The sequence below is a fragment of the Nicotiana tabacum genome, chromosome 5 (assembly GCF_000715075.1).
Source record: "Nicotiana tabacum cultivar K326 chromosome 5, ASM71507v2, whole genome shotgun sequence".
Classification (NCBI taxonomy): domain Eukaryota; kingdom Viridiplantae; phylum Streptophyta; class Magnoliopsida; order Solanales; family Solanaceae; genus Nicotiana; species Nicotiana tabacum.
In genome coordinates, this window is record NC_134084.1 from 127106760 (window position 1) to 127131350 (window position 24591).

The 24591-nt window shown below is 38.1% G+C and overlaps 2 protein-coding genes and 2 non-coding genes across 4 annotated transcripts; all 4 read left to right on the top strand.

Annotated features, from left to right (window-relative positions):
• The first annotated feature begins 2383 nt into the window (after positions 1-2383).
• LOC107820678 (uncharacterized) lies at positions 2384-5013 on the top strand. Its single transcript, XM_075254051.1, has 6 exons — positions 2384-2697; positions 3914-4005; positions 4125-4203; positions 4319-4413; positions 4513-4608; positions 4688-5013. Exons 1-6 carry the CDS (start codon positions 2529-2531, stop codon positions 4766-4768), a joined length of 612 nt encoding a protein of 203 aa, XP_075110152.1. The 5' UTR covers positions 2384-2528; the 3' UTR covers positions 4769-5013.
• A 10690-nt stretch (positions 5014-15703) lies between these two features.
• On the top strand, positions 15704-15806 carry LOC142181408 (U6 spliceosomal RNA). Its single transcript, XR_012710062.1, has one exon. It is a non-coding gene; the product is annotated as a U6 spliceosomal RNA (small nuclear RNA).
• A 3447-nt stretch (positions 15807-19253) lies between these two features.
• Positions 19254-19356, top strand: LOC142181410 (U6 spliceosomal RNA). The gene has a single exon (XR_012710064.1). It is a non-coding gene; the product is annotated as a U6 spliceosomal RNA (small nuclear RNA).
• A 2633-nt stretch (positions 19357-21989) lies between these two features.
• LOC107761611 (UDP-glycosyltransferase 73C3-like) lies at positions 21990-24373 on the top strand. Its single transcript, XM_016579850.2, has one exon. The coding sequence runs from the start codon at positions 22499-22501 to the stop codon at positions 23981-23983; it is 1485 nt and encodes a 494-aa protein (XP_016435336.2). The 5' UTR covers positions 21990-22498; the 3' UTR covers positions 23984-24373.
• The last annotated feature ends 218 nt before the right edge of the window (positions 24374-24591 follow it).

Here is a 24591-nt window from a genome sequence, read left to right on the forward strand (position 1 = left end):
AAAGAAAGACATTCATACAACGACGAGCTCGAACCATAGGGCAAAGAAATAACATTTATAGTGGTCCAACTTACAAGTAAGAGGCTTACGCCTATATCTCTCGTAGAAGGATGCCCACTCGCGAACCCTCACTGTATGGGGAAGAATGGCGTTTACCCACTCATGGATGTCGTCAACTGGCGGGGGAGGCAGTCTCTCGGTTACGAAAGTGAAAACAAATTAGCAATGCCACCTAAAGAAGAATGGTCGTCCACTGCCTTGAGAGAATTCACAAAATAAACAAAGGAAAACTTACGTGCGAAGTTCCACGTCTTAGGGAACCCTGCCAAGTCCGCCACAAGGTGCTCCGTCCGCACATAGAAATAGCTTTCCCAGAAATGGCGATTAGCCTTATTGTCCATCTTCACCACCAAACTCTTTGTTCCTCGATGGCGCATGTGGATCATCGTGCCTCGAATAAATTAAGGGGCAAAAATATTAAGCATGTGCCCCAAAGTGATCCCTTTACCGGTGAGCTTCGCGTACTTGAGAATCATGAGGAAGAGCTTGTACGCGTATGGTAAAAGCTGAGCCGGACACACTTTGTAGAAGCGGCAGAAGTCTATCACCAGAGAGGGCAGAGGAAACGTATACCCGACAACGAAAGGATACGCGTAAAATGCGCAGTACCCTGGACAGTGCAAATGTACAATGTCCATCCCCATCGCCGACACCATTTTGATATGGTCCGGAATTACCCATCTTGTCTTGAGCGCCGCTATCGCCGCTTCATCCATGGTAGAGGGTATAGGTTCCGGTTCCTCCCCCGTAGGGCTGTTGATGTCAGTCCATAATTTCCCCGGACGGGGCAGTATCTCAGCCTCCGTTGGAACTCCCTCATCTTCCGCCGCCTCCACCCCTCTCCAAGAGGAGGTGCGTATTCGGCATCAGAACTTCGACAAACCTATCAGTTTGGGAAGAAGAACAAATCATTTGTCTAAACTTGATCGGAATAAACAAGGGTGATGAAAGAAAAGAGAGGATGCTCGCGTCAAATTCTGACGAAAGCAGAAGTATGAAATACTAAAGAGGGTGGAGGTTTGCAAAATTCTCAGCTGAATCAAAAAGCGTAATAATCAAATGATGATTTCCCCCTATTTATAAAGACGCAAATGTTCTGAGCGAGAAACCCAAGAGCCGCCAATCAAAAAACTAAAAGGGCACGGGAAACGATACAGTGCCTAGGAAACGTGCTCCATAATGATGCATAATGGGAATTCACGATGTTTCGGATCGATGCAACGATTCAGCTCCGAACTGACGTAACGGTTCGATGGTACCATTGAAGCATCACGTCGCCACCTCGCCCTAAGGATCTCTTCAACGCGTAACGTTCAGATTTCTCCTAACTTTTGAATCAACAAAGTCCGCTCGTTGAGCTCGCCAAAAGGCGACCCCGACGGACGGAGGGACTAACTGTATGGGTCAAAATCTGGCCATATGATGGTTGTTCTTAAAAGGAACGATAAGGGGCCGATCAAGCCGTAATCACGCCCACGAGGCATGATAGTAAAGAGCACCTCGGCCATTGCCGGGGTCAAATCATCGGAAAGCTTACAACGCAGAACGAGCGTGATGTTTGGGCGAGCAATGAGGGGCACAGTCATAAGAAAGTACGCCGGTCAAAGACCATTGGGTAAAAAGGAAAATTGCTAATATATATATGGGGAGCTGAGTCCAGAAAAAGGGGATTTTTTCTGGCTAGCCATGAGGAGGGAATCAACAAGGGAAATCTCTCTCATCAATAGTTCCTTCTCTTCCCCTCCCTTGCTTCCATGATTGTAGCGCAAGTCTGTTTTTTATGTAAGCTTATGATTCACATCTGATATATGATCATTATATCAAGAAATATTACACATTCATGTTCTTTTTCGATTTTCGTACTTTATGTATATTCGGATCTAGGATTAATTATATTTGGCTAAGATTTACCTTCTATATCTCTAGTAATTAGTTCGACAAAAGGGTGTTATACTTTTTTGGTCAAACAGTGTCGACTAATATTATTTTGACTAGTATAAATTGTGTTTGAGAGGCATTGAATCGATTAGACCTGTCAATTGAATGAATTTTAACACTCGTAATCATCGATTTTATGAAGATTCCATTGGATTTATGAAGCTCATAGCATTGGTTTGACACAATTCCCAAACATAAGAAGCTGGTGATATTTACTGTTTCTGGTTAATTTCTTTCACAAGCTCGTTAAAATTAACAGTCAGGGTTTATCAAATATTTAACAAGTACCAAAAACGCTCACTATTTACAAACATAAGAGACTGAAATGCTCATGAATAAATTAGAGGACTACTTTAAACCTACCCAAACATAATGAACCAATTTTGTCCATTTTTTCAAAGAATATACAGAAGGAACTTCAGCGTACCCGCAAAAATACCTGAACGGCGATAGTGGTGTGTTCTCATTGCCTGAGGTTTAAGCTGCAGGGTTTTGACTTGTTGAGGAAAACAGAGCAAAGATAGAGAGAAATGGCAGTACAAAGGGGACGTAACGGTATGACGGGCGAAGAGGAAGAAGAAGGAGCTATTTTCGGACAGGAAATTGAGGTGGAGGAGTCCAATGACGTTCCTCCTCATCTGCTCAACCTCTTCGATGCTGCCGAGAACGGAAACCTCGACGCCCTTCGCAATGCCCTTGGTAATTATTTTGTTTTGTTTTTTGCGATTTGTATTTCTGGTGTTATAGCTACTTGTTTGTTGATTTTTACACTTTATTGCCTGTTGAGGATTTCTGAATTAAAGCTAGTTTTTTTATTTTTTGGGTTATTTGTGGGATGATATTTATTTTTTGGCCAGTGTGTTAAAGTATACTAGTGATTGTGATTTGGTGTTTTTTTATTTCTGTGAGGTGAACTAATTTACTCTTCTGAACATCAATTTGATAAAAATGAGTTTTTTTGGGGGTGGGTGGGGGGTGGGTGGGGGGTTTGAAGATGCTTTGCTTAAACTTTTGGGATAATTATGAGTTTTTGTGGTAAGCTGTTGTTGCATGTGATATGGTATGTGGTGCCAGGACTATTGCTTGAAGCGGTTTGAAAATGGCGGGTATATAATGATTCCATGGCTATTTGAGTGAGTTTGTTAATGCGGGTTAATTGTTTGAAAGATGCAAAATTTATGTGGGGGCAGAGGCCGAATACATTGGTGGTTCTTAGTCTTGATCTTATTATAATTTAGATAGTTCTAAATTTGGACGAAATGCTTTAACTTTCGAAAAAGAAGGAATGTACCAAAAGATGCTTCATCACCTTTGTTGTCAAAGATTCATGTGAACAAGGTTGGTCCGTTGCAAGGATGACGGAAGGAGTAGCAATGAAATTGAGTTGGACTACTCGGAAGCCATTCCTATATAATGATGTGTGTGTGTGCGCGCGCGTGCTTGGATGAGAGAGAGATGATTTTTTATACCTCTCTCGTGCCTTCTGAGTGCACCTTTCTGGCGATTCATCTGCTCACTCATCTCATCCAACTCTGTAGAATCATCCCCAAACTTTCATACGTTCTTCTCATTTTTCTGCGAAGTAGGTCGCACAATTGGTTCAGCAGTGTACTGAGGGACTTGTCTTGAAATTCTACTTCATACACTCATTTCTGCTAATCTATTGGTTTCAAGACTTGCAACTGCAGTGATGTCTGAAATAACATTCCTACTTGCTCTCCTCCTCATTCTGTACCACTAATTAGTTAGTATAGGGCTTCTTTCACTTCTTTAGCCGAGGGTTTATCGGAAACAGTCTCTCTGCCCTTCCAGGGTAGGGGTAAGGCTGCATACATCTACCCTCCCCAGACCCCACTTGTGGGATTATACTGGTTGTTGTTGTATTCACGTGTTTCTACCTGATGGACTGCCGCAGATAATTTGAGTGGCAGCATTGATCAACCTCTAGAAGATGGGGACACTGCTCTTCATCTAACATGTTTGTATGGCCATCTCCCTTGTGTGCAGGTTGGTCCACTTGCTTAACTTTATTTCATGAATTCGCCATTTTAATTGATCTTTCGATCTCTTAATGATCTTATAACCAAAAGGATAACAAACACCCTTAATTATGTTTTCCTGCCCAGCTACTGCTAGAAAGAGGAGCTTCTTTGGAGCCTAAGGATGAAGATGGAGCAATCCCATTGCATGATGCTTGTGCTGGCGGTATGTCGTATGCCTCCAAGTTCATAGTGATATTTCATTGTCATAACTATCATCTATTGTCATATCTTTGCATTATATCAATTCATTTCCATAAAGAGGATTTGACTTTTAACAGGCTACACGGAGATAGCCCAACTGCTGATCAACAGCGCTCCTGACCCTGAATGTGTGGAGAGGATGTTGGACTCTGTTGATGTAGAAGGTGATACGGTAAGGGTTCTAAAATTTTCTTTTTTTGATTTTAGTTTTGTGGAACTAAACAGTACAGAAGCATCTTGTCGCTAATCGTGTTTGGTTGATTTTGAAAAGCCTCTCCATCATGCTGCCAGAGGTGAACATGTAACTGTCGTCAGGTTATTACTAGCTTCAGGGTCTTGTCCTACTAGGACCAATATAAATGGAAAGGTTAGCAGCTGATGTAATATCTATCATGTGTAGTTAAGAGGTTTTTGATGTTTGATGGATTCAATAATGGCTATTGCAGACCCCCGGTGAGCTTGCTGAACCTGATGGTGAAGCTCGAAGAATCTTAGAAGAAGCTGCACGTGCTGTTCCTAGCCATTAGTCCTTCATGCCAAGATTTTGATTTGGTAGCTTGGCTATTACTACTATAGGTTTGCCTTGTTTTATAGGTAAAAGTTCGATCAGAATTTCCCCTTGGAAGCTAGGATCATTTAACAATAGGGGGCAACTATGCATATGAATGTTGCAATTATTCCTATGAGATTGCAGTTCTTAGAAAAGCTATTTCTGTCAAACGGCTATCGCCTATTTTTCCAGTAGATTAATGTTAGAATCAAGTTCACACAATCTTTGGTACATTTCTTTTATGCCTTGATCTTATATCAAATTTGCTTTTGGGACACAAGTAATATATTCATTGCTCGTTGTATCTTCTTTCTGTAGGGCAGAATATCCAGTACTGATATTCTATGATGTCATTTTGTACTACGCTAGTCGTTTTACTTGTTTAAAAATGAACAAACTTCTCTAGTCGTATTTGCGTACTGATCATAGGACATGGTATTCAGAAATTTTCAGGAAACAAATGAAAAGAAAATTCTTATTCGATTTGTGCGATCAAAGATATAGGGACATGGGAGGGGTACGCAGGACTTATTTCAACAACTTTACGTTGAAAGCTTTCTTTAAAAGTTTTCCTATTTGGGTGATATATGATTTTCTTACAATAACTAAATCTCATGTCAAAATTAAAAAGAAGCTATTTGTGAATTATTTTGTTTATTTCTTTCTTGATTGGATTTCAATAGAAAATTTCTAATTTTGATTTATGATTTTGTTTTGCTTTAAATTAATCTAACTAAAATAAATGCATCTTCTTAGCGAATGAGCATATTTAATTGTTAAAATAGCACGGTCTAGCCAGTTTTCGGACTGGTCATTTAAAAATAGCCAGCGTTTGCCATGTCAATGAAAAATAGCCACTATTTTGCTGCAACAGAGACCAGTCCAGCATAATATACTGGAGTTTGGTGCACCTGTGTATGAACTTCCAGCATATTATGCTGGACCGATATACTTTGCTGGCTCCAGTATAATATACCGAAGACTAGAGCACCAGTGCTCCATACTCCAGTATATTATGTTGGACCAGTATAATATGCTGGAGTATTTTTCCGGATTTTGAACAGTGTTTTCGTTAAGATTTATCTTTACATAAAAAGTGGCTAAATTTCGATTACTTTTGAAACTGTGGCTATTTTTTAATGACCACTTGTAAATTTGGCTATTTTTAAATTTCTCCCTATTTAATTTTGTTAACATTCCCAAAGTACTTTTTTTTAACTATTGAATCTTAGGCTAAGAAAAAAAAAATTGATACTTCTATGGAAGATCAAGATAATACAACCTTTACATGTCCCTATGGTACTTTCTCATTCAAGCGGATGCCATTTGGTTTGTGCAACGCACCGATGACTTTTCAAAGGTGTATGATGGCTAATTTCACGGATATGGTGGAGGATGTCACAACCCAAATAGAAAGGGCCGCGACGGGCACCCGGTGCCTTACTCAACCGAGTACCAACGTAACATATCTTTCTTATCATGTTATCATGAGTAAATGAGCCAGAAAACCCATCATGAGATAACAAGAATAAAACATAAGGGAATACTCAACATATGAAGACCCAATATGATATACAAACTAATATATGTGACATACGGGCCTATAAGGCCGACATGACCATTAGTAAACTCGAAACATAGGCCGACAAGGCCATACAATTATCCATATACCTGACATCTGTCTACAAGCCTCTAAGAGTACATCAAATCATAAAGGTCGGGGCAGGGTCTCGCCATACCAATCAATATATATCCAAAGCATACTGACCAAATAGGCAACTCCGGAGCAAGTGGAGTGCACCAACACCTTCGCTGAGCTGATAGCCTACTAGGAGGACTGTCAAGCTATCAATCGAGACCTACGGGCATGAAATGCAGTGTCCCCAGGCAAAAGGGACGTCAGTACGAATAAAGTACCGAGTATGTTAGGCAGGAAAGCATAAACAAGAACAGTAATGTAAAGAGAGATAGAGGAGATACAACCTGTAACATCTGAGTGCCTCTGGGGGCTACTGACATGAAATGCATAATACATATATATACATGAACTTTTTAAAAATATTCGCCTCTATGGGCATCATCATCATCATACCGTACCCGGCCTCAAAGAGGACTCGGTAAAAATGTACCCGGCCATCATAAGGCTCGGTAGAATCGTACCCGGCCACGTGGAGCTCGGTAAACCCAACTGATCAGTGGTTGCACAATAGGTGTCGTACCCGGCCGACTATAGCGCGGCTCGGTAGAGTAAAATAGATACATATATATAATGTATGCTCAACTCATGGAATCACCTTCTAAACCTTTTGGAGTGACTTAAGAGCACTATGGACATCCATACCCTCAATATGAACCTTATTAGGATTCAAGGATCATACACACTTGCTTAGAATAATTTTATAAGGAAAGAACAACATGGACAACCTTAGTTGCTAGGAGTAGATCTGTTATGAAGTAGCGTATTCATTTCACTTTAGATCATGCCAAAAGAAAGAAGAAAGTGCCTTAACATACCTTTAACCTGTTGAGTCCTTAATCACTTCTAAGCAACTCTTCAAACAAGTCAACTCAATCTATCATAGTATAAGGAGATTCAAAATCAGTGCTGAGCACACGCTAAGTCTATAACTTAAGCTAGTAACTCGTTTACGTAAATTTGGGCAGCATCTCCCTTGTAACAAGGGCCTCCTCCAATACCATATACCAACAACAATTACCAGAGCAATCCATCAATACATAATTATCAATATCAAGACACCATATAACCACAACAAGTCACAACTACATTACGACGAGCGGCAAGCTCCGATTGGAATCCGTATACCCCTTATCAATCCTTATAGACTTCTTACTTCAACATAAAAGTATCATTAACTTGATAATGAATTCATTAATCAATGATTACAGCCTTAAACCATATATTTATAACAACGAAAATAATCCACAACTTCAACTATCCTCAATTAGCAACTTTATTCACTAGTTCATGTCTAGCCCATCCATTTAACTTAATCAACATCAAGATAACCTTAGGCACAAGCAAGATAACAACATACATACCTTATACAGTAACTTCAAGTCAAAATCCAAGTTCTATTCACTTTACAACAACCCTTAATAGCAATACAACACCATAGAAGTGACTTAAGCTAATCCAAGTATTATCTTGTAGTTTATCATCCTAACAACTTAACCAACATACAAGAAAGATTAAGCACAATTAGTAGGCTGTTATACTCACCTTAGAGAACGGCAACAACTTGGAATTTCATCCAAATACAACCCACAACAATCCTCAATGACAACACAACCTCAAAGAGGTGTTGTTCTTCACTAGAACTAAGTTTTGATGTTGAAATATGGTGTAATCACTTTGGAATCACTTCAAACCCTTGTGGTATATGTTTAGAGGGTTAGGAGAAGTTTGGAGACAAATTGTAGTTGAAAAATGAGCAAAAATAGGCGTCCAAATCATTTATAAATTGAAGTAGGTCAACCACCGCCTAAGTGGGTCCCATTGGGAGCTGCTTGCGCGGTCTTGCGAAAACGCGAATATCTCTCTACTCCAATATTGTATTGACAAACGGTTTAATGAGTTAGAAACTATACTCGTAGACCTTCAATTTGGTAGGTAGAACACCCCATGATTCCAAGTATATTTGGAGAAATTCTCAGATATATTTGACCGAAATTTCAGCAAATTTATGAATGTAACTTGTGATGACCTTTGCCAACTCTTGTTCCACAACTTGCTTGTCTTCAAAATGTAGAAAATGATTATCATACGCCTAAAATAATTTATAGAATAACCTCCTTAGCATGTTAAGACCCTAGTCTTACCCCAAAGTACATGTTATGACATTCCAAACTTGTCGACTTTCGACGAAACTTATTTTCTTCAATTGGTTTAGCTTCTAAGATTTCTAACCCTCTTGGTACTCGTTATTCATGATCTTAAATATTTGTAACCTCCAAGGTAACATGATTAACTTACTTTATTTGCTTCCAAATATAATCTCATTTCCAAGCTTACATCAATGACTTACGACGTACTCTCACGTATGAAAACTTGGGGTGTAACATCATTCCCCCCTTTGGAACATTCGTCCTCGAATGTTGACTTATGCGCTTATTAGTTTCATAAACTATGGCTCTTACGAATACTTTAATGCTCATCTTTCCATCTAAGCAACTGTTTTGTGAATAAATCCAAACGCTTGGGCATTCCCCCTTTTAGGCCTCTTTGTCACACCATGATATGAGGTTGAAATTCTTCCAACATTGTAACATTTGATACCTTATGTCATGCAGTATGTACCACTGTGTCCTTGTATGAGCGCCTAGCGACTCGTATTCTCTTTTTCTCCATTTTTTAGCCAATCTCTAAGCCTCACTTTATGAACATATACAGAATTATGACAAGCTGTCCCTCTAGGCATCTATAGGTGTACTGATGTCTTTCGCCTGGTACTTTATCGAACTTAAGACTATTTCTATCTCTTGTTCATAGCCTTGTATATATATCCTTATGGATTTACTACATCTAGGTAGGTTATACTATACCATAAAACTTACTTCGGTTTAGTATTACCGAGGTTTGCTACCCAACTCCAGGTTACTCTCTCGCTGCTTATCCTATATGTATAAATCTAAGTCCTTTAGTGCTTCCTCATTATTATTCATCTAAGAATAACAAACAAATCTCATCTCGAACTTTGGAACTTGTACCCATCTATTGTTTATTCACCTTAATGTTGATCTATAATCTATCACTGATAACTTGCAACCTCTTACGTAATACACTGTCACTAGGGCTCACATCTTATCGGGGAACATATGAAGTGATTTTCTTGATCCACCTAGGGATAATACTATACTTCAATAACCGTATTTCATTGCATCCCAACGCGATTCATCTTATGGGGATATTCTAATCCCGTGCAATTAATGAAATCCTTTTCTCGTTAAATCATTACTCAATCAAAGGCCTAAGAATCATCCTCTTATCTATCACAATTACACCCTTATTCTACCGCCAGGGCAGCATTCCATCTCTTCTAAATGCACCTAGTCTCAGACTCCTCTGTGTTCATTCAGGCTGTACCGAGCTTTTTATTACATATGGAAATCATCAGCTCACTTGTTTTGATGGGTTTAATCACGAGGACATACATATTCGCGTCACCTTCTCACTCACCTTTTCATATCCTTACTCCTCCTAAAACCTTGTTGCTCTATAATACTTTACCTTAGGACCTACACCGATCTATTTATACTACTCGCAACCTTCCTTTAACTTGCTAGCACCATAAATTTCCTTTCGTGCCTTCTCAGTTGTCCTTAAATGTAAGCAATTACTTTTGCTGGTCGTTCTATCACTTGTTGCATGAATACTTGGCTTGTCATTTTGCCCACGAATACTATAATTTCCTGTACCTCATATGATCTCAAACATCACCTTTGATGGCTTTTTTTTTACCATTCATTAGCCATGATAGGTGCCACTTTCTTATGGAGTGTATACAATATTGTAGTGAGACTGTTGTTACAGGATAATTTACTCTTTAGCTCACTATGCTTAGGTGGAAACCTTCTTCCTTATTTCCTCAGCTAGTCTTTCATTGTAGTACTTAGGGAGACCTTCTGGCTCTTGTAAAGTTGCGAGCTTGATATATCGTACACCCGAAGGTGATTTTCGTTATTCTTACTCGCCCATAATAATCCTTAGTTACATAAATTTATGCCTTTGTGCTCGTAGGGTTACTTCTAAGCTCAAATTTTTATTGTCTCCTTAGTGGTACTCTCTCTTATTTTTATAAACCTTAAAAATGGTACCTTTAATTGCCTTAACTCCTATCTGAAATTTTTTCAAATGATTGTGATCTCGTATCTGCGAAACTGAATTCACTATGCTGCAGTTCACTACATTTATCTTGCATGATCTATAGATTTATCCGTGACCTCTTGTCTAGCCATAACTGGGCTCTTCCTGAATCAACTACTAATTACTCGTTGGTCCATTCTCATATATATACATTCTCATATATATATATATATTCTGAATAATCCCTCTTGGGATATATCCTTTGTCTTAACTTATCTCTCGCCACTAGCTCCTGATGTATCAAGTGTCCATTCACACTTATTTATCAATAACATCCTGGCCGGAAACTTTTACTGCCTCTCCCCGGTGTCGTGCTTGTATAATGTTCTGGAGTCGCAACATATCTGCAGGAACTGAATAAATGCAACATCATCCTTTTCTCCTTTTTACCACATTCTTCCTCTACCATTACATAGTTAACTGAACCGCTTAACTCCGACTTAATATCATATCACACCATATTCCCCCCTTCAGGGGAGTACTAAGATTTAGTACTACGACGATCTACCTATAGTTGTTTTACCTCTTCATCTTTGGCGTCTTTTCACATTATCAATGAACCTTAATCACCTTATGGTAACCTTCTGTACCAGAGATAACTAAATTTCTTACGCACGAAGGTGACACCTACGGTAACTGGCACACTTAGTCCCTTAAGATTAACTCTGCTCAGAGTTCTTGCTTTAGGTAAGCGACTTCCTAAATAACCTTTAAAGGTTATTCGTCTGTTGTCTATTCTATTATTGTTGGAGCACGATCTTTGAAATTCTCACGATGTCGGCCATTATCAAATTTTATCTTGTTCACCAGCCCATACTGATTTTTATTACTCTGCGGTCTAACATTTCCTCCTGGTAATCACGTTTAAGTCACCAACTCATTTCTCGAAATAAGAATATGACTTTATGGCTTATACTCTTTTATTGCCTTAAGGCTTGTCACCTCTTGTATTTTCCTTCACTTGACTATAGACTCTGTCATCGTGTCATATTTTGATTTACTGTTATCACCTATATATCACATCTTACTCATGATGCTTCATTTATTTACTTCTTATTCTCCGGATAATATTTTTTTGTCTATCACTTTATTCTGAAAACTTCAACAAAAAGTTCTTTCCCTATAAGCTCCCCTAGCTTCATCTCACTGGCTCTTGGGAATGCCTAACATTCTTTTTTTTTACTCGGGGCTAGAGTCATACTAAGGTAAATATTTGTCCCTTCTAGGATCCCACTGCCTATCTTCTGAAATTTCTGAATATTTCAGTATTCGTATCTGATTGTACTACTCTAGAGTTCACCATCTGGGTGTCTTAGAAGGAGATCTATTACCACATTTGCACCATCTTTCGGAAACGTTAGTTAATGATAACAACCCATCCACAATTTTTGGGTTACTCTAACTTCAATTGGATCCTGATATCCCATCTTTCTCTTAAATAATATCTGTTAGCTCCCATAGAACATAACTGAGATGGGTGTAGCCAATTGTACTTACCTCTGTCATTGATGAAGGTACCAAAATGCTTATATTTCTCTGCCTGATTTGAAAATATTGATAATCTTCATTATCTGGGTGCCTCGTACCCCTCTTCACCTTACTTCTTTTACTTGTTAAAACTTGTATCTAGCTTCTGAATTCCTCATAGATTTTCATCATATTCGTGAATAGATATCCGTGCCTTAAGGCTCCTTATTAAGAAGCATACACATCTTAGTACACACATGATCTGTTGAAGACCTCACATTTACTCATCATAAGCATGATGTGAAATCGAGTTCCTCTGACTCAACTCTTCCACATCCACATGCAATCTCTTACCAACTATCTTTGTGGATGTAGGTATCGTTGTATTACGACTAAAGTCGAATTTAGGAGTTTGAATTCTTACAATTGAGCTCTACTGCACGATCTAGAGTAAGAAGAAAGAGTGACAGACCTAAATGCCCTGTAGCCTCCTGCTTATAAGTGTGGTGCACAACACACCCATAAACAAGACTCTACTAGACACGGCTTGTAGACTCCCTAGGACAGAACTGCTCTGATACCACTTCTGTCACGACCCGAATCAGAGGGGCCGCGACGGGCACCCGGTGCCTTACTCAACCGAGTACCAACGTAACATATCTTTCTTATCATGTTATCATGAGTAAATGAGCCAGAAAACCCATCATGAGATAACAAGAATAAAACATAAGGGAATACTCAACATATGAAGACCCAACATGATATACAAACTAATATATGTGACATACGGGCCTATAAGGCCGACATGACCATTAGTAAACTCGAAACATAGGCCGACAAGGCCATACAATTATCCATATATCTGACATCTGTCTACAAGCCTCTAAGAGTACATCAAATCATAAAGGTCGGGACAGGGTCTCGCCATACCAATCAATATATATCCAAAGCATACTGACCAAATAGGCAACTCCGGAGCAAGTGGAGTGCACCAACACCTTCGCTGAGCTGATAGCCTACTAGGAGGACTGTCAAGCTATCAATCGAGACCTGCGGTCATGAAATGCAGTGTCCCCAGGCAAAGGGACGTCAGTACGAATAAAGTACCGAGTATGTTAGGCATGAAAGCATAAACAAGAACAGTAATGTAAAGAGAGATAGAGGAGATACAACCTGTAACATCTGAGTGCCTCTGGGGGCTACTGACATGAAATGCATAATACATATATATACATGAACTTTTTAAAAACATTCGCCTCTGTGGGCATCATCATCATCATATCGTACCCGGCCTCAAAGAAGACTTGGTAAAAACGTACTCGGCCATCATAAGGATCGGTAGAATCGAACCCGGCCATGTGGAGCTCGGTAAACCCAACTGATCAGTGGTTGCACAATAGGTGTCGTACCCGGCCGACTATAGCGCTGCTCGGTAGAGTAAAATAGATACATATATATAATGCATGCTCAACTCATGGAATCACCTTCTAAACCTTTTGGAGTGACTTAAGAGAACTATGGAAATCCATACCCTCAATATGAACCTTTGTAGGATTCAAGGATCATACACACTTGCTTAGAATAATTTTATAAGGAAAGAACAACATGGACAACCTTAGTTGCTAGGAGTAGATCCGTTATGAAGTAGCGTATTCATTTCACTTTAGATCATGCCAAAAGAAAGAAGAAAGTGCCTTAACATACCATAAACCTGTTGAGTCCTTAATCACTTCTAAGCAACTCTTCAAACAAGTCAACTCAATCTATCATAGTATAAGGAGATTCAAAATCAGTGCTGAGCATAGGCTAAGTCTATAACTTAAGCTAGTAACTCGTTTACGTAAATTTGGGCAGCATCTCCCTTGTAACAAGGGCCTCCTCCAATACCATATACCAACAACAATTACCAAAGCAATCCATCAAGTACATAATTATCAATATCAAGACACCATATAACCATAACAAGTCACAACTACATTACGACGAGCGGCAAGCTCCGATTGGAATCCGTATACCCCTTATCAATCCTTATAGACTTCTTACTTCAACATAAAAGTATCATTAACTTGATAATGAAGTCATTAATCAATGATTACAGCCTTAAACCATATATTTATAACAACGAAAATAATCCACAACTTCAACTATCCTCAATTAGCAACTTTATTCACTAGTTCATGTCTAGCCCATCCATTTAACTTAATCAACATCAAGATAACCTTAGGCACAAGCAAGATAACAACATACATACCTTATACAATAACTTCAAGTCAAAATCCAAGTTATATTCAGTTTACAACAACCCTTAATAGCAGTACAATACCATAGAAGTGACTTAAGCTAATCCAAGTATTATCTTGTAGTTTATCATCCTAACAACTTAACCAACATACAAGAAAGATTAAGCACAATTAGTAGGTTGTTATACTCACCTTAGACAGCAGCAACAACTTGGAATTTCATCCAAATACAGCCCACAACAATCCTCAATGACAACACAACCTCAAAGAGGTATTGTTCTTCACTAGAACTAAGTTTTGATGTTGAAATATGGTGTAATCACTTTGGAATCACTTCAAACCCTTGTGGTATATGTTTAGGAGGGTTAGGAGAAGTTTGGAGACAAATTGTAGTTGAAAAATGAGCAAAAATAGGCGTCCAAATCGTTTATAAATTGAAGTAGGTCAACCACCGCCTAAGTGGGTCCCATTGAGAGCTGCTTGCGCGGTCTCGCGAAAACGCAAATATCTCTCTACTCCGATGTCGTATTGACAAACGGTTTAATGAGTTAGAAACTAGACTCGTAGAACTTCAATTTGGTAGGTAGAACACCCCATGATTCCAAGTATATTTGGAGAAATTCTCAGATACGTTTGACCTAAATTTCAGCAAATTTATGAATGTAATTTGTGATGACCTTTGCCAACTCTTGTTCCACAACTTGCTTGTCTTCAAAATGTAGAAAATGATTATCATACGACTAAAATAATTTATAGAATAACCTCCTTATCATGTTAAGACCCTAGTCTTACCCCAAAGTACATGTTATGACATTCCAAACTTGTCGACTTTCGACGAAACTTATTTTCTTCAATTGGTTTAGCTTCTAAGATTTCTAACCCTCTTGGTACTCGTTATTCATGATCTTAAATATTTGTAACCTCCAAGGTAACATGATTAACTTACTTTATTTGCTTCCAAATATAATCTCATTTCCGAGCTTATATCAATGACTTACGACGTACTCTCACGTATGAAAACTTGGGGTGTAACAATATATATATAAGCTATTATTTTTAAGAAACGGCTAAAAATATACATTACTCAATAAACTACTTCTCAAGTGCATTTTGCTACCATTTCAGAACGAAAAATAATTGTAAATTATAGTAGTACTCAAATGGACTGCATTCTACAAACGAGGCCCACTTAGTTAGTTATCAGCCAAGTGGGCCTTAAATGAACAAAAGCCGAATAAAGCACCAGCCAGCTAATTCTCCCACATCGATTACGCAAACAACTTCAGTCGGTTTATATTGCCGAAGCCCAGCAGTGGTATTCGTCCCTTCGGGGACATCCGATAAAATTGGAACGATACAGAGAAGATTAGCATGGCCCCTGCGCAAGGATGACACGCACAAATCGAGAAATGGTCCAAATTTTTTTCTCCATTCTTCCGCTGTTTCTTTTTTGCTCCATAAACCCTAGAATCCTGATGTTCGTATCTTTTTCTTTGTGTTCCGATTTTGATATTGTTATCTGACATTGTTTATTTCCAAAGCTAGTCGCTTATGAAATTAATTTGTGTGTTGTGTAGTTTTCAGAGTGAACTGTGAATATTGTGTTCATGGTAATTACTTTTGGTATGCGATTTTCGACTTACATTAGTTCATAATTGCAAAGTTTTTGTCTTTCTTAGATGTCAAATGTTTTCTGTAAATCGGGCGGATGAGTTGTGACATATTGTTAATTTTTAAACTGAAGGACACTGTAAATTCTTTTTGGAGTTTTTTGTATTTTGGGGGTTGGAAATTGAAGTAATTAAGGTTGAGTTGCATATATAATTGCTCTTGCTGACCTAGACTTAGCCAAATTACCTAGAAATGAGCAAAAGGAAGCATAAGCTTAGACTCTTAATTTACACAATGAAATTGTAGTCAAAGACACCATTACTAGCTAGCCTATTGGTAGACAATCACCAGAAAATCATTTTCTGCTCGAATGTTGGGTTTTTGTTTACTTGTTATTATCTTTATATTTGATGATATAATGTCCCTTTTCCTCTGGCTCATTCTTTAGTAAAAGTTGGCGTTAACACAACATTGAGCTTTGGTAAGTATAATTCATGAATTGGTCTAGTAATGCATCAAATAGATACAATCACAAAGAACTTTAAGTACCAAAGTGGTCACATGGAGCGAGGTGAATACGAGTTAGATGTCTAATCTTTGCTTACTAGTCTTGTAAAATGGTAAGTTTGTTACCAAAACCTTAATTATTGACATAATCAGGCCCGAACTGATGACTTCCACCATGTCAAGTTGACACTCTACCGCTTGTATAATTTGATGATTCCATGTGAATTGCTAGAAACATGTGAAGTGTATGGCTAACCCAATAACAAAAGTTTTGTTAAGGGGACTGGAGCAGACTAAGGCGCAGCCGAGACTTTTGCATCTATTAGAACCATTCCATTTCCAACAGCTTGTTGCTCTAGTTGTTCTCACAAAATGGAACAGCGAAATATGGATATTCAGATCAACATGTCACTGAGCTGACTTACAGGGAATGCTATTTTATTTAATCAAGATATCTGGAATTACTCCATCCCAGCCCCCTCGCACCCTTTAAACTTTAGCATTTGTCTCAAGTTGAAAACAAGACCTCCTTATTTATAAGTGTTACTTGCAAAAGAAAATTCCATCCAAACTACTTATGATTCACCATGTCGGTTGGTGGAACTTACTAATATTTGGCTGATTCTGCCCAATTTTACAATACATGAAGCTCTATTGATTAGCTTCTTTAGATTAAGTTGTTTATTTTCTGCGTGAACTGATCAACTAATAGTGACAGAATGGATGATATCATCTTGGTTGTCTATGAAGAACTGAAACCTAATGATGGGCAATGGACTAAGGTATGTGAAAATCCTGGTTCTGCCGCATATAGTGCACAACTCCTAGATTAGGCTAAAATGTGGCAAGCTACTAATTTGATTACATGATTGGTAACTTGGCCAGTGTGTTAAAGTATATTTGGTGCTAGTAATTCTTGAAAGGGCTTTGTTTTTGTGATTGTGGTTTGGTGCTTTTTTATTTTTGAGATGTGAATTAATTTACTCTTCTGATCATCAATTTGATAAAGATGAGTTTTTTTTAAGAAAACTTTTTTGGGATAATTATGTTTTTACTTTTTTATTTTTATTGTAACCCTTTCTTGAATGTGATCGTGATGTAGTATGCGGTGGCAGGATAATTGCTAGAAGGGGTTTGAAGGGGGTGGCTGTGGGAAGATAATGATTCAACAGCTATTTAGATGAGTTCGTTAATGCGGGTAAATTGTTTGAAGGGAAAAGGCTCTAATATACCCCTGTACTTTGAAAAATAGTACATTCCTCTCCTCCGTTATACTATCAGGCCATTTAAAGGCCTACCGTTAGGAAAGTGATTAAAAATACCCCTATTTTTAACACCCGTCCAACAAGGCAATTAAAATGCCAACTGAAAAGCCACGGTGGACAGATCCAACCCGTAACCTGTTAATATAACCCATTACTTAAATACTTAGTGACTCGTTTTTAATAAAGAAAAGGGTTATTTTTTCTTGTTAGCTGAGAGAACGAGTGTAAGAGGCGATTTAGGGTTCCTCCTGTATGCATCAATTCTCTTCCAGATTTTCTGTAAAATCCTTCAAAGGTATAGTTCTATTAAACTTGGTCGCTGTTATTTCTCCTATTTTGCCTATTTTCTTTGTTTTTCCGATGTTAATCTTCTTTTTACTGAAGGTGATTTAGGGTTTCTGTTAACCTTTATAGTTTAGTGTTTGCATTTGTGTTTTCTCGGATGTAGTGAGTCTCTTTATGTGGATTTTGTATGGCAGTTTCTTTAGTGTAGGGTTTACATGTGGGGCTGCATTTTATCTCTTTTTGGGGAAAGGCGGCTTTTGTTTCTGGCAAAGATGATTGTATATGGTCCCCAAGTGGGACATTTTTCTGTTGTTCCTTTATTGAATGCTGTAAATTTTTGTTGTTTCTTTACAATTTGTGGTCCTCCAGTAGATTTGTTTAATAATATCGTGACTCATATGCCTGCCCTTTAGTTCTTTATTATAAACTCCAAACCATATTCCCAATTATTTTCAACAACACCTAATCCAAACAAATAATGATTTTTGAAAATCCAAATTTGAATTCAAAGCTTCAAAGCTTTTTAATGGCTGTCAATGGTGGAATTGCTGCTCTCTTTTCCTTTGCTTTGTATTACTGAAATTTGGGATTGAGAAATAGAGAGAGACATAGAGAGAACTCTCAATTCTTTGCAACAACATCCAATCCAAATAAACAAATGTCTTTTGAAAACCCAAATTCGAATTCAACGCTTTAAAGTTTTTTAATGGTTGTCAATGGTGGAGGGGTTACAGATTTTCGCTGGTTTTAGAAGAGGAAATCGTGGGTGATTGAAGAGGAAATCATGGAGTGTGGTTTGATACGTGAGTGAGGTGGTTGTAAAATATTTGGAAGAATATTTAATTTCCCAATATTAGCGCCCCTAAATATGGAAGCCTACAGCTACAATGATTCCTTATTTAATGAATTGTCTATATTTTGTAGAAATACTATTAGCATGGCGGGTAATATGCAAACTATGAATATATTTGGTAATATAGTTTCCTATATGGTATAGGAACGAAAATCTCCCTTGTAAATTATAGTAGTAGTACTCAAATGGATTGTAGTCTACAAAAGAGGTCCAATTAGATAGTTATCAACCAAGTGGGCCTTAAACAAGAAATCAGAACCCACTATAACGCCAACCATCTAATTGTCCCTCATTGGCTACAGAGGGAAACAACTCTTTCTTTATATTGAGGAAGCCCAACAATGGAGTTCGTCCCTTCGGGGACATCCGATAAAATTGAAACGATACAGAGAAGATTAGCATGGCCCCTGCGCAAGGATGACATGCACAAATCGAGAAATTTGTCCAAATTTTTTTCTCCATTCTTCCGCCGTTTCTTTTTTGGTCTATAAACCCTAGAATCCTGATGTTAGTATCTTTCTCGCCGTGTTTCTGTTTTGATATTGTTGTCTGTTAGTTGCTTTTGAAATTAATTAGTGTGTTGTGTAGTTTTCGGAGTGAACTGTGAATATTTGTATTAAACTAATTACTTTTGGTGTGCGATTTTCGACTTATATTAGTTCATAATTGCAAAGTTTTTGTCTTTCTTAGACGTCAAATATTTTCTGTAAATTGGGTGAATCAGTTGTGAAATATTGCCAATTGTTGGAAATTAAAGTAAGTTAGGGTAACTGGCATTTAAAATTTTGCTTGCTGATTTAGATTTAGGCAAATCACTCTCAAAAGAACAAAATGAAGTGAATACATAGGTTTAGACTCTTAATTTTGTATTGATCTACCTATGTCCGATGGGTATCACATGGTATGCATATGCAACTTGGATCCTTAAAAAGAATTCAAAAAATCACTAAGAGCTTAATGCACTCTCTTCTGATCCATATAATTGTAGCTAATTTAATGTAATATAGTGTGAGAGTGTAAGGTTCTCACTCAGCTCATCAGTTGTCTGGCATTTGGCCCAAGTTGAAATCGAGACCTCCTTGTGTACAAGTGTTAGTAGCAAAAGAAAATTCCATCAGAACTACACATTGATTCACCATGTCATTTCATGGAACTTATATTCATAAAATTTGGCCGATTCTGCTCAGTTTTACAATACATGAAGCTCTATTGATTACCTTCTTCAGATTAAGTCGTTTGTTTTCTGCGGAACTGATCTACTAGTAGTAATGGCATGTGATATATCTTGATTATCTGTAAGGAACTGAAACTGAATGACGGGATTAAGGTATTATGCGAAGATCTCCGTTCTGCCAAATATAAGGCTCAACTCCTAGATTAGGCTAAAATGTGGCAAGCACTAATCCGAGTACATGACTAGTAACTTGGATAATAGAACCTCTGATGTTCGATATCTCCAGATTTCGAGAAATTAGTCTTACTACTTTTACTAATGACGGTCGTGCTCGTCTTGGACTTGGTCGTACCCTTTGGGTCGGCCATGCTCATGCGACGCCGATGTCAATGAGGAATGCCATTTACCTTATCAAAAAAAAAAAGTCTTACTACTTTTACTATAAGAGTTATTGCTGTACTTATATCTATTTTTAACAAAATTTAGTTTTTGAGTTATCACTATGATTGTTTATATGTACTAAATCTTTTTGAGATGCTTCTCTTTTAGATTTTTGTTTTCTTTGTGGGTAAAGCTAGTCTTTCAACAGATGCAATTTCTAGAGCAACTTGTTCTTCATCCCGTTGATTTTACTAAAATCATTCAATTCAAGGTTGTGGAAAGGAGCTCGACTTGATCGAGTTGACTCCACACGCCCAGATGCCATGATCAGAACCTGCTAGCAAAATAATGATTGCGATGTGAACTATAACTTGCCAAGTTTTGAACCTGACTGCAGGGCTTCTTTGATTCTAGGAGCTATATGATTGGTCACAAACTACTGTCTACTCCAAAGCTGGAATATCTCCCATTGTGTCTCAGTTACAAGCCCTTGTACTGGTTTAACGTGGCCAGTAGCCAATGACATTTTCTGCTGTTGTGTAAGCCTCCAATTTTTGGTGCATATTGGGGGTTACATAAAGAGTTTGACTTCTTATGATTTTGTAAAACAATGCCTTTATGTTAGTATATCTTGGTAGAGCTATTTGCGCCTAAATCTCATGTTAGCATTATTTTACTCAAAAAGCTTGTGGATAAGATCCATGTGATCTGCTCATTCTGTAAATGGTTATTTTTTGACAGTAGACAATGGTGTAAATTTTCTTCTTAGTACAATATCTTGTTCAAGTCATTAAACCTTCAAGTATAGATTCTTAGAAGCTCCTTTTTGGTTAGGTTGATCATTTATATTGGAAGCCCTGCTTGTCTCTATGATCTGATTCATTGCTTAGTACAGTCCTAATGCCCTTTCGAAATGGGAAACCTAAGCTTGCTGGCCAGTTGCAACATTGAGTCTGTTTGCCTTTAAGATTACTGTTGCCGTAGTTCCAACATATCAGCTGCTGAAACATGGCAAAATAAATGCAGAAGTAAATGCGTTTGTTATTTTAGGGATCTTATCTCTATGGAGCTTCATTCAATGGGTTATTAATTTTTTATTTTTTGAAGTAATATTATTATGAGGAAATCATAAATGTTTAGCTGGTCAGTTGGGAACAACATCCAATATTTTTTTCTTGAAAATCCAGAAATTTCCGGAGGACCAATAGCACATGGTTCGGGATTCGATCAATAATGGAGCCGCCCCTCTATTCTTCTCCATTGAAATATTAGGTTTTTGTTTGATAGAGGGTTCGAATTCATGACGGGCGTTTAATCCACACATCATGCACTGCATTCTACTACCACTAGAACAAAGCCTTGGGCGTGAGCAACTTCTAGTCTTCCTGATGCTTGAATATCGGAAAGAAAAGAAAAAGAATATAAATATGTTTTTTAATTCTCCTTTGCTCAAGTATGCTGTATTTCTTTTCCTAACTGTCCAATCATATCAGTGAGAATAATTTATGTCTTCCTTCACTTTCCATATCCTTCATATTTTAACCTTTCTGTTTTAACCAATGCATTTTTTTCCAACCCCCAGGCCCACTCTCAACGTTCCCCAACTCCTCAACCACTCACCCTGAGAAGAGAGCCAAAATTTTTTTAAAAAAAAGGCTTCTACCCCTGGAAAAAGGAGAAAAAGAAATAAAACAAGCACTGACATATGCATGCAGTTGCAATTATAAATATGACATGACCTGTGTATGTTGACTTTCATTGTTAAGCTTTCACATCAGCCACCAAGATAAGCATATATTGAGTATCAGGCTTTTGTATCTCCCAGTCACTTTATACCTGTCTTAACTTTAGCTTTTACTTTTCTCTAAAAAATTATTTTTCTAATCATCGGGGATTGGAGAAGGGGGAGAGGGGACAGAAAAATGGAAGGTGGACAGTGAGAGTTGATTTTCAACTTTCAAGAAACACTCAAAAGCTTCTGATAAATTCTTCACTCCCCTGATTCATCAGGTAAACTGTAGAGCATATTTGCATTACTCAATGGCTGCTCAAAATTCTCAGGTTCACTTTGTCCTTGTGCCCTTAATGTCCCCTGGCCATCTCATCCCTATGGTAGACTTAGCTAAATTGTTAGCACAACATGGTGTAATTGTTTCTATAATTTCTACACCCCTTAACACCATCAGATTCAAATCAGGTATTGATCACTCTGTCAAATCAGGCCTTCAGATCAGAATACTTGAACTCGAATTTCCAGCTGTACAAGCCGGTCTGCCCAAGGGATGTGAGAATATGGATTCCTTACCTTCTCGTGATTTGATTAAGGATTTCTTTGTAGCTGCTAGCATGTTGCAAAAACCATTTGAAGAATTGTTCAGTGATCTTAAGCCTAGTCCTAGCTGCATAATATCTGGGAAAAACATGGCCTGGACAGTCGATAGTGCACGTAAGTTTAGAGTTCCTAGGATTTTCTTTGATGGTATGGGCTGTTTTTCTTCCACATGCACACAGAAATTGCAGAGTTCTAAAGTTCATGAGGTTGTCTCCAAGTTTGAGCCTTTTGTAGTACCAGGTTTGCCTCATAGAATAGAACTGACTAAATCACAGTTGCCTGAAAATCTGAATCCAGGCTCACCAGATTTGGTCGATGTTCGCAATAAGATGGTTGCTGCTGAATCCATCTCAGATGGGATTATTGTCAATACTTTTGAGGAACTGGAACTTGAATATGTTCAAGAATTCAAAAAGATCAAAGGTGGGAAAGTCTGGTGCATTGGCCCTGTTTCAGCTTGCAACAAATCGGAATCCGAAAAGGCTGCAAGAGGCAGAACTGTCTCTTTAGATGAGAACCAATGCCTGAAATGGCTTGACTTGCAACAACCAAACTCTGTGGTTTATGCCAGTCTTGGAAGCATCTGTGGCCTCACATGTTCACAACTTATAGAACTTGGGCTAGGTTTAGAAGCATCAAATAGGCCATTCATATGGGTATTGAGAGGAGGGGAGAAATCAAAAGAGTTAGAGAAATGGATTGAAGAAGACAGATTTGAAGAAAGGATTAAAGGAAGAGGCTTTTTAATAAAAGGCTGGTCTCCTCAAATACTTGTATTGAGTCATCCATCTGTTGGTGCTTTCTTAACACATTGTGGTTGGAATTCAACTCTAGAAGGATGCTGCTCTGGCTTGCCTATAATAACTTGTCCATTGTTTGCTGAGCAGTTTATTAATGAGAAATTGATAACAGAAGTGTTATACACTGGTGTTAGTGTGGGAGTCAAGGCTGCTGTTACATGGGGAATGGAGGAGAAATCAGGCTTAGTAATGAAGCGCGGAGATGTAAAGAATGCCATTGACAAGATCTTCGATAAGGGTGTAGAAGGAGAAGATCGACGTAGAAAGGCGAAAGAGATTGCTAAGATGGCAAAGAGGGCTTTAGAGGAAGGTGGTTCATCTTACCTTAACATAGAGGCTTTGATTCAAGATATTATGCAGCAAACTTTGAGCAGTGTGGAGGCAAGTTCTTGATAGTTCTTATGAAAAGCAAGGTTTTTTCTCCAGAATATATGTAGTCATGCATTGGAGTGGAGCTTTGGCTTAACTGGTAAAGTTATTGACATGCGACTAGGAGGTCATGGTTCGAGCCGTGGAAACAACCACTTGCAGAAATGTAGGAAAGACTGCGTACAGTAGATTCTTGTGGTCCGACACTTTCTCGGACCATGCGTATAGCAGGAGTTTAGTGCATCCGACTGCCCTTTATACATAGTCATGCATAAACCCTTTCCCCTGAATAGTGATTTGTGTCATTTAGGAATATAATTTAGCTGTTATGTTTTCATTTCTCCGTTTCTTTAAGTAATTGTCCTTTTAAATGTCGAAACTATGAGTTGCGGTTTACAGTAAAAAGTTTATTGATTAGCTTCTCTTCCTGTATGTTTTCCCTAAATTTCCATCTTTCACTATTGTCTTTGGCTGGATCTACGGGTGTGTTTGGTACGACAGAAAGTAATTTCTGGAAGAATTAACTCACTAACCCTCTCTAAACTAAAAAAATTATTTCAAATGGACTATTGGTTAAAATTATTAGCGAAGCAAATCGTTTTACCTCTTTTAATGTAAATATTTTTAAGCAA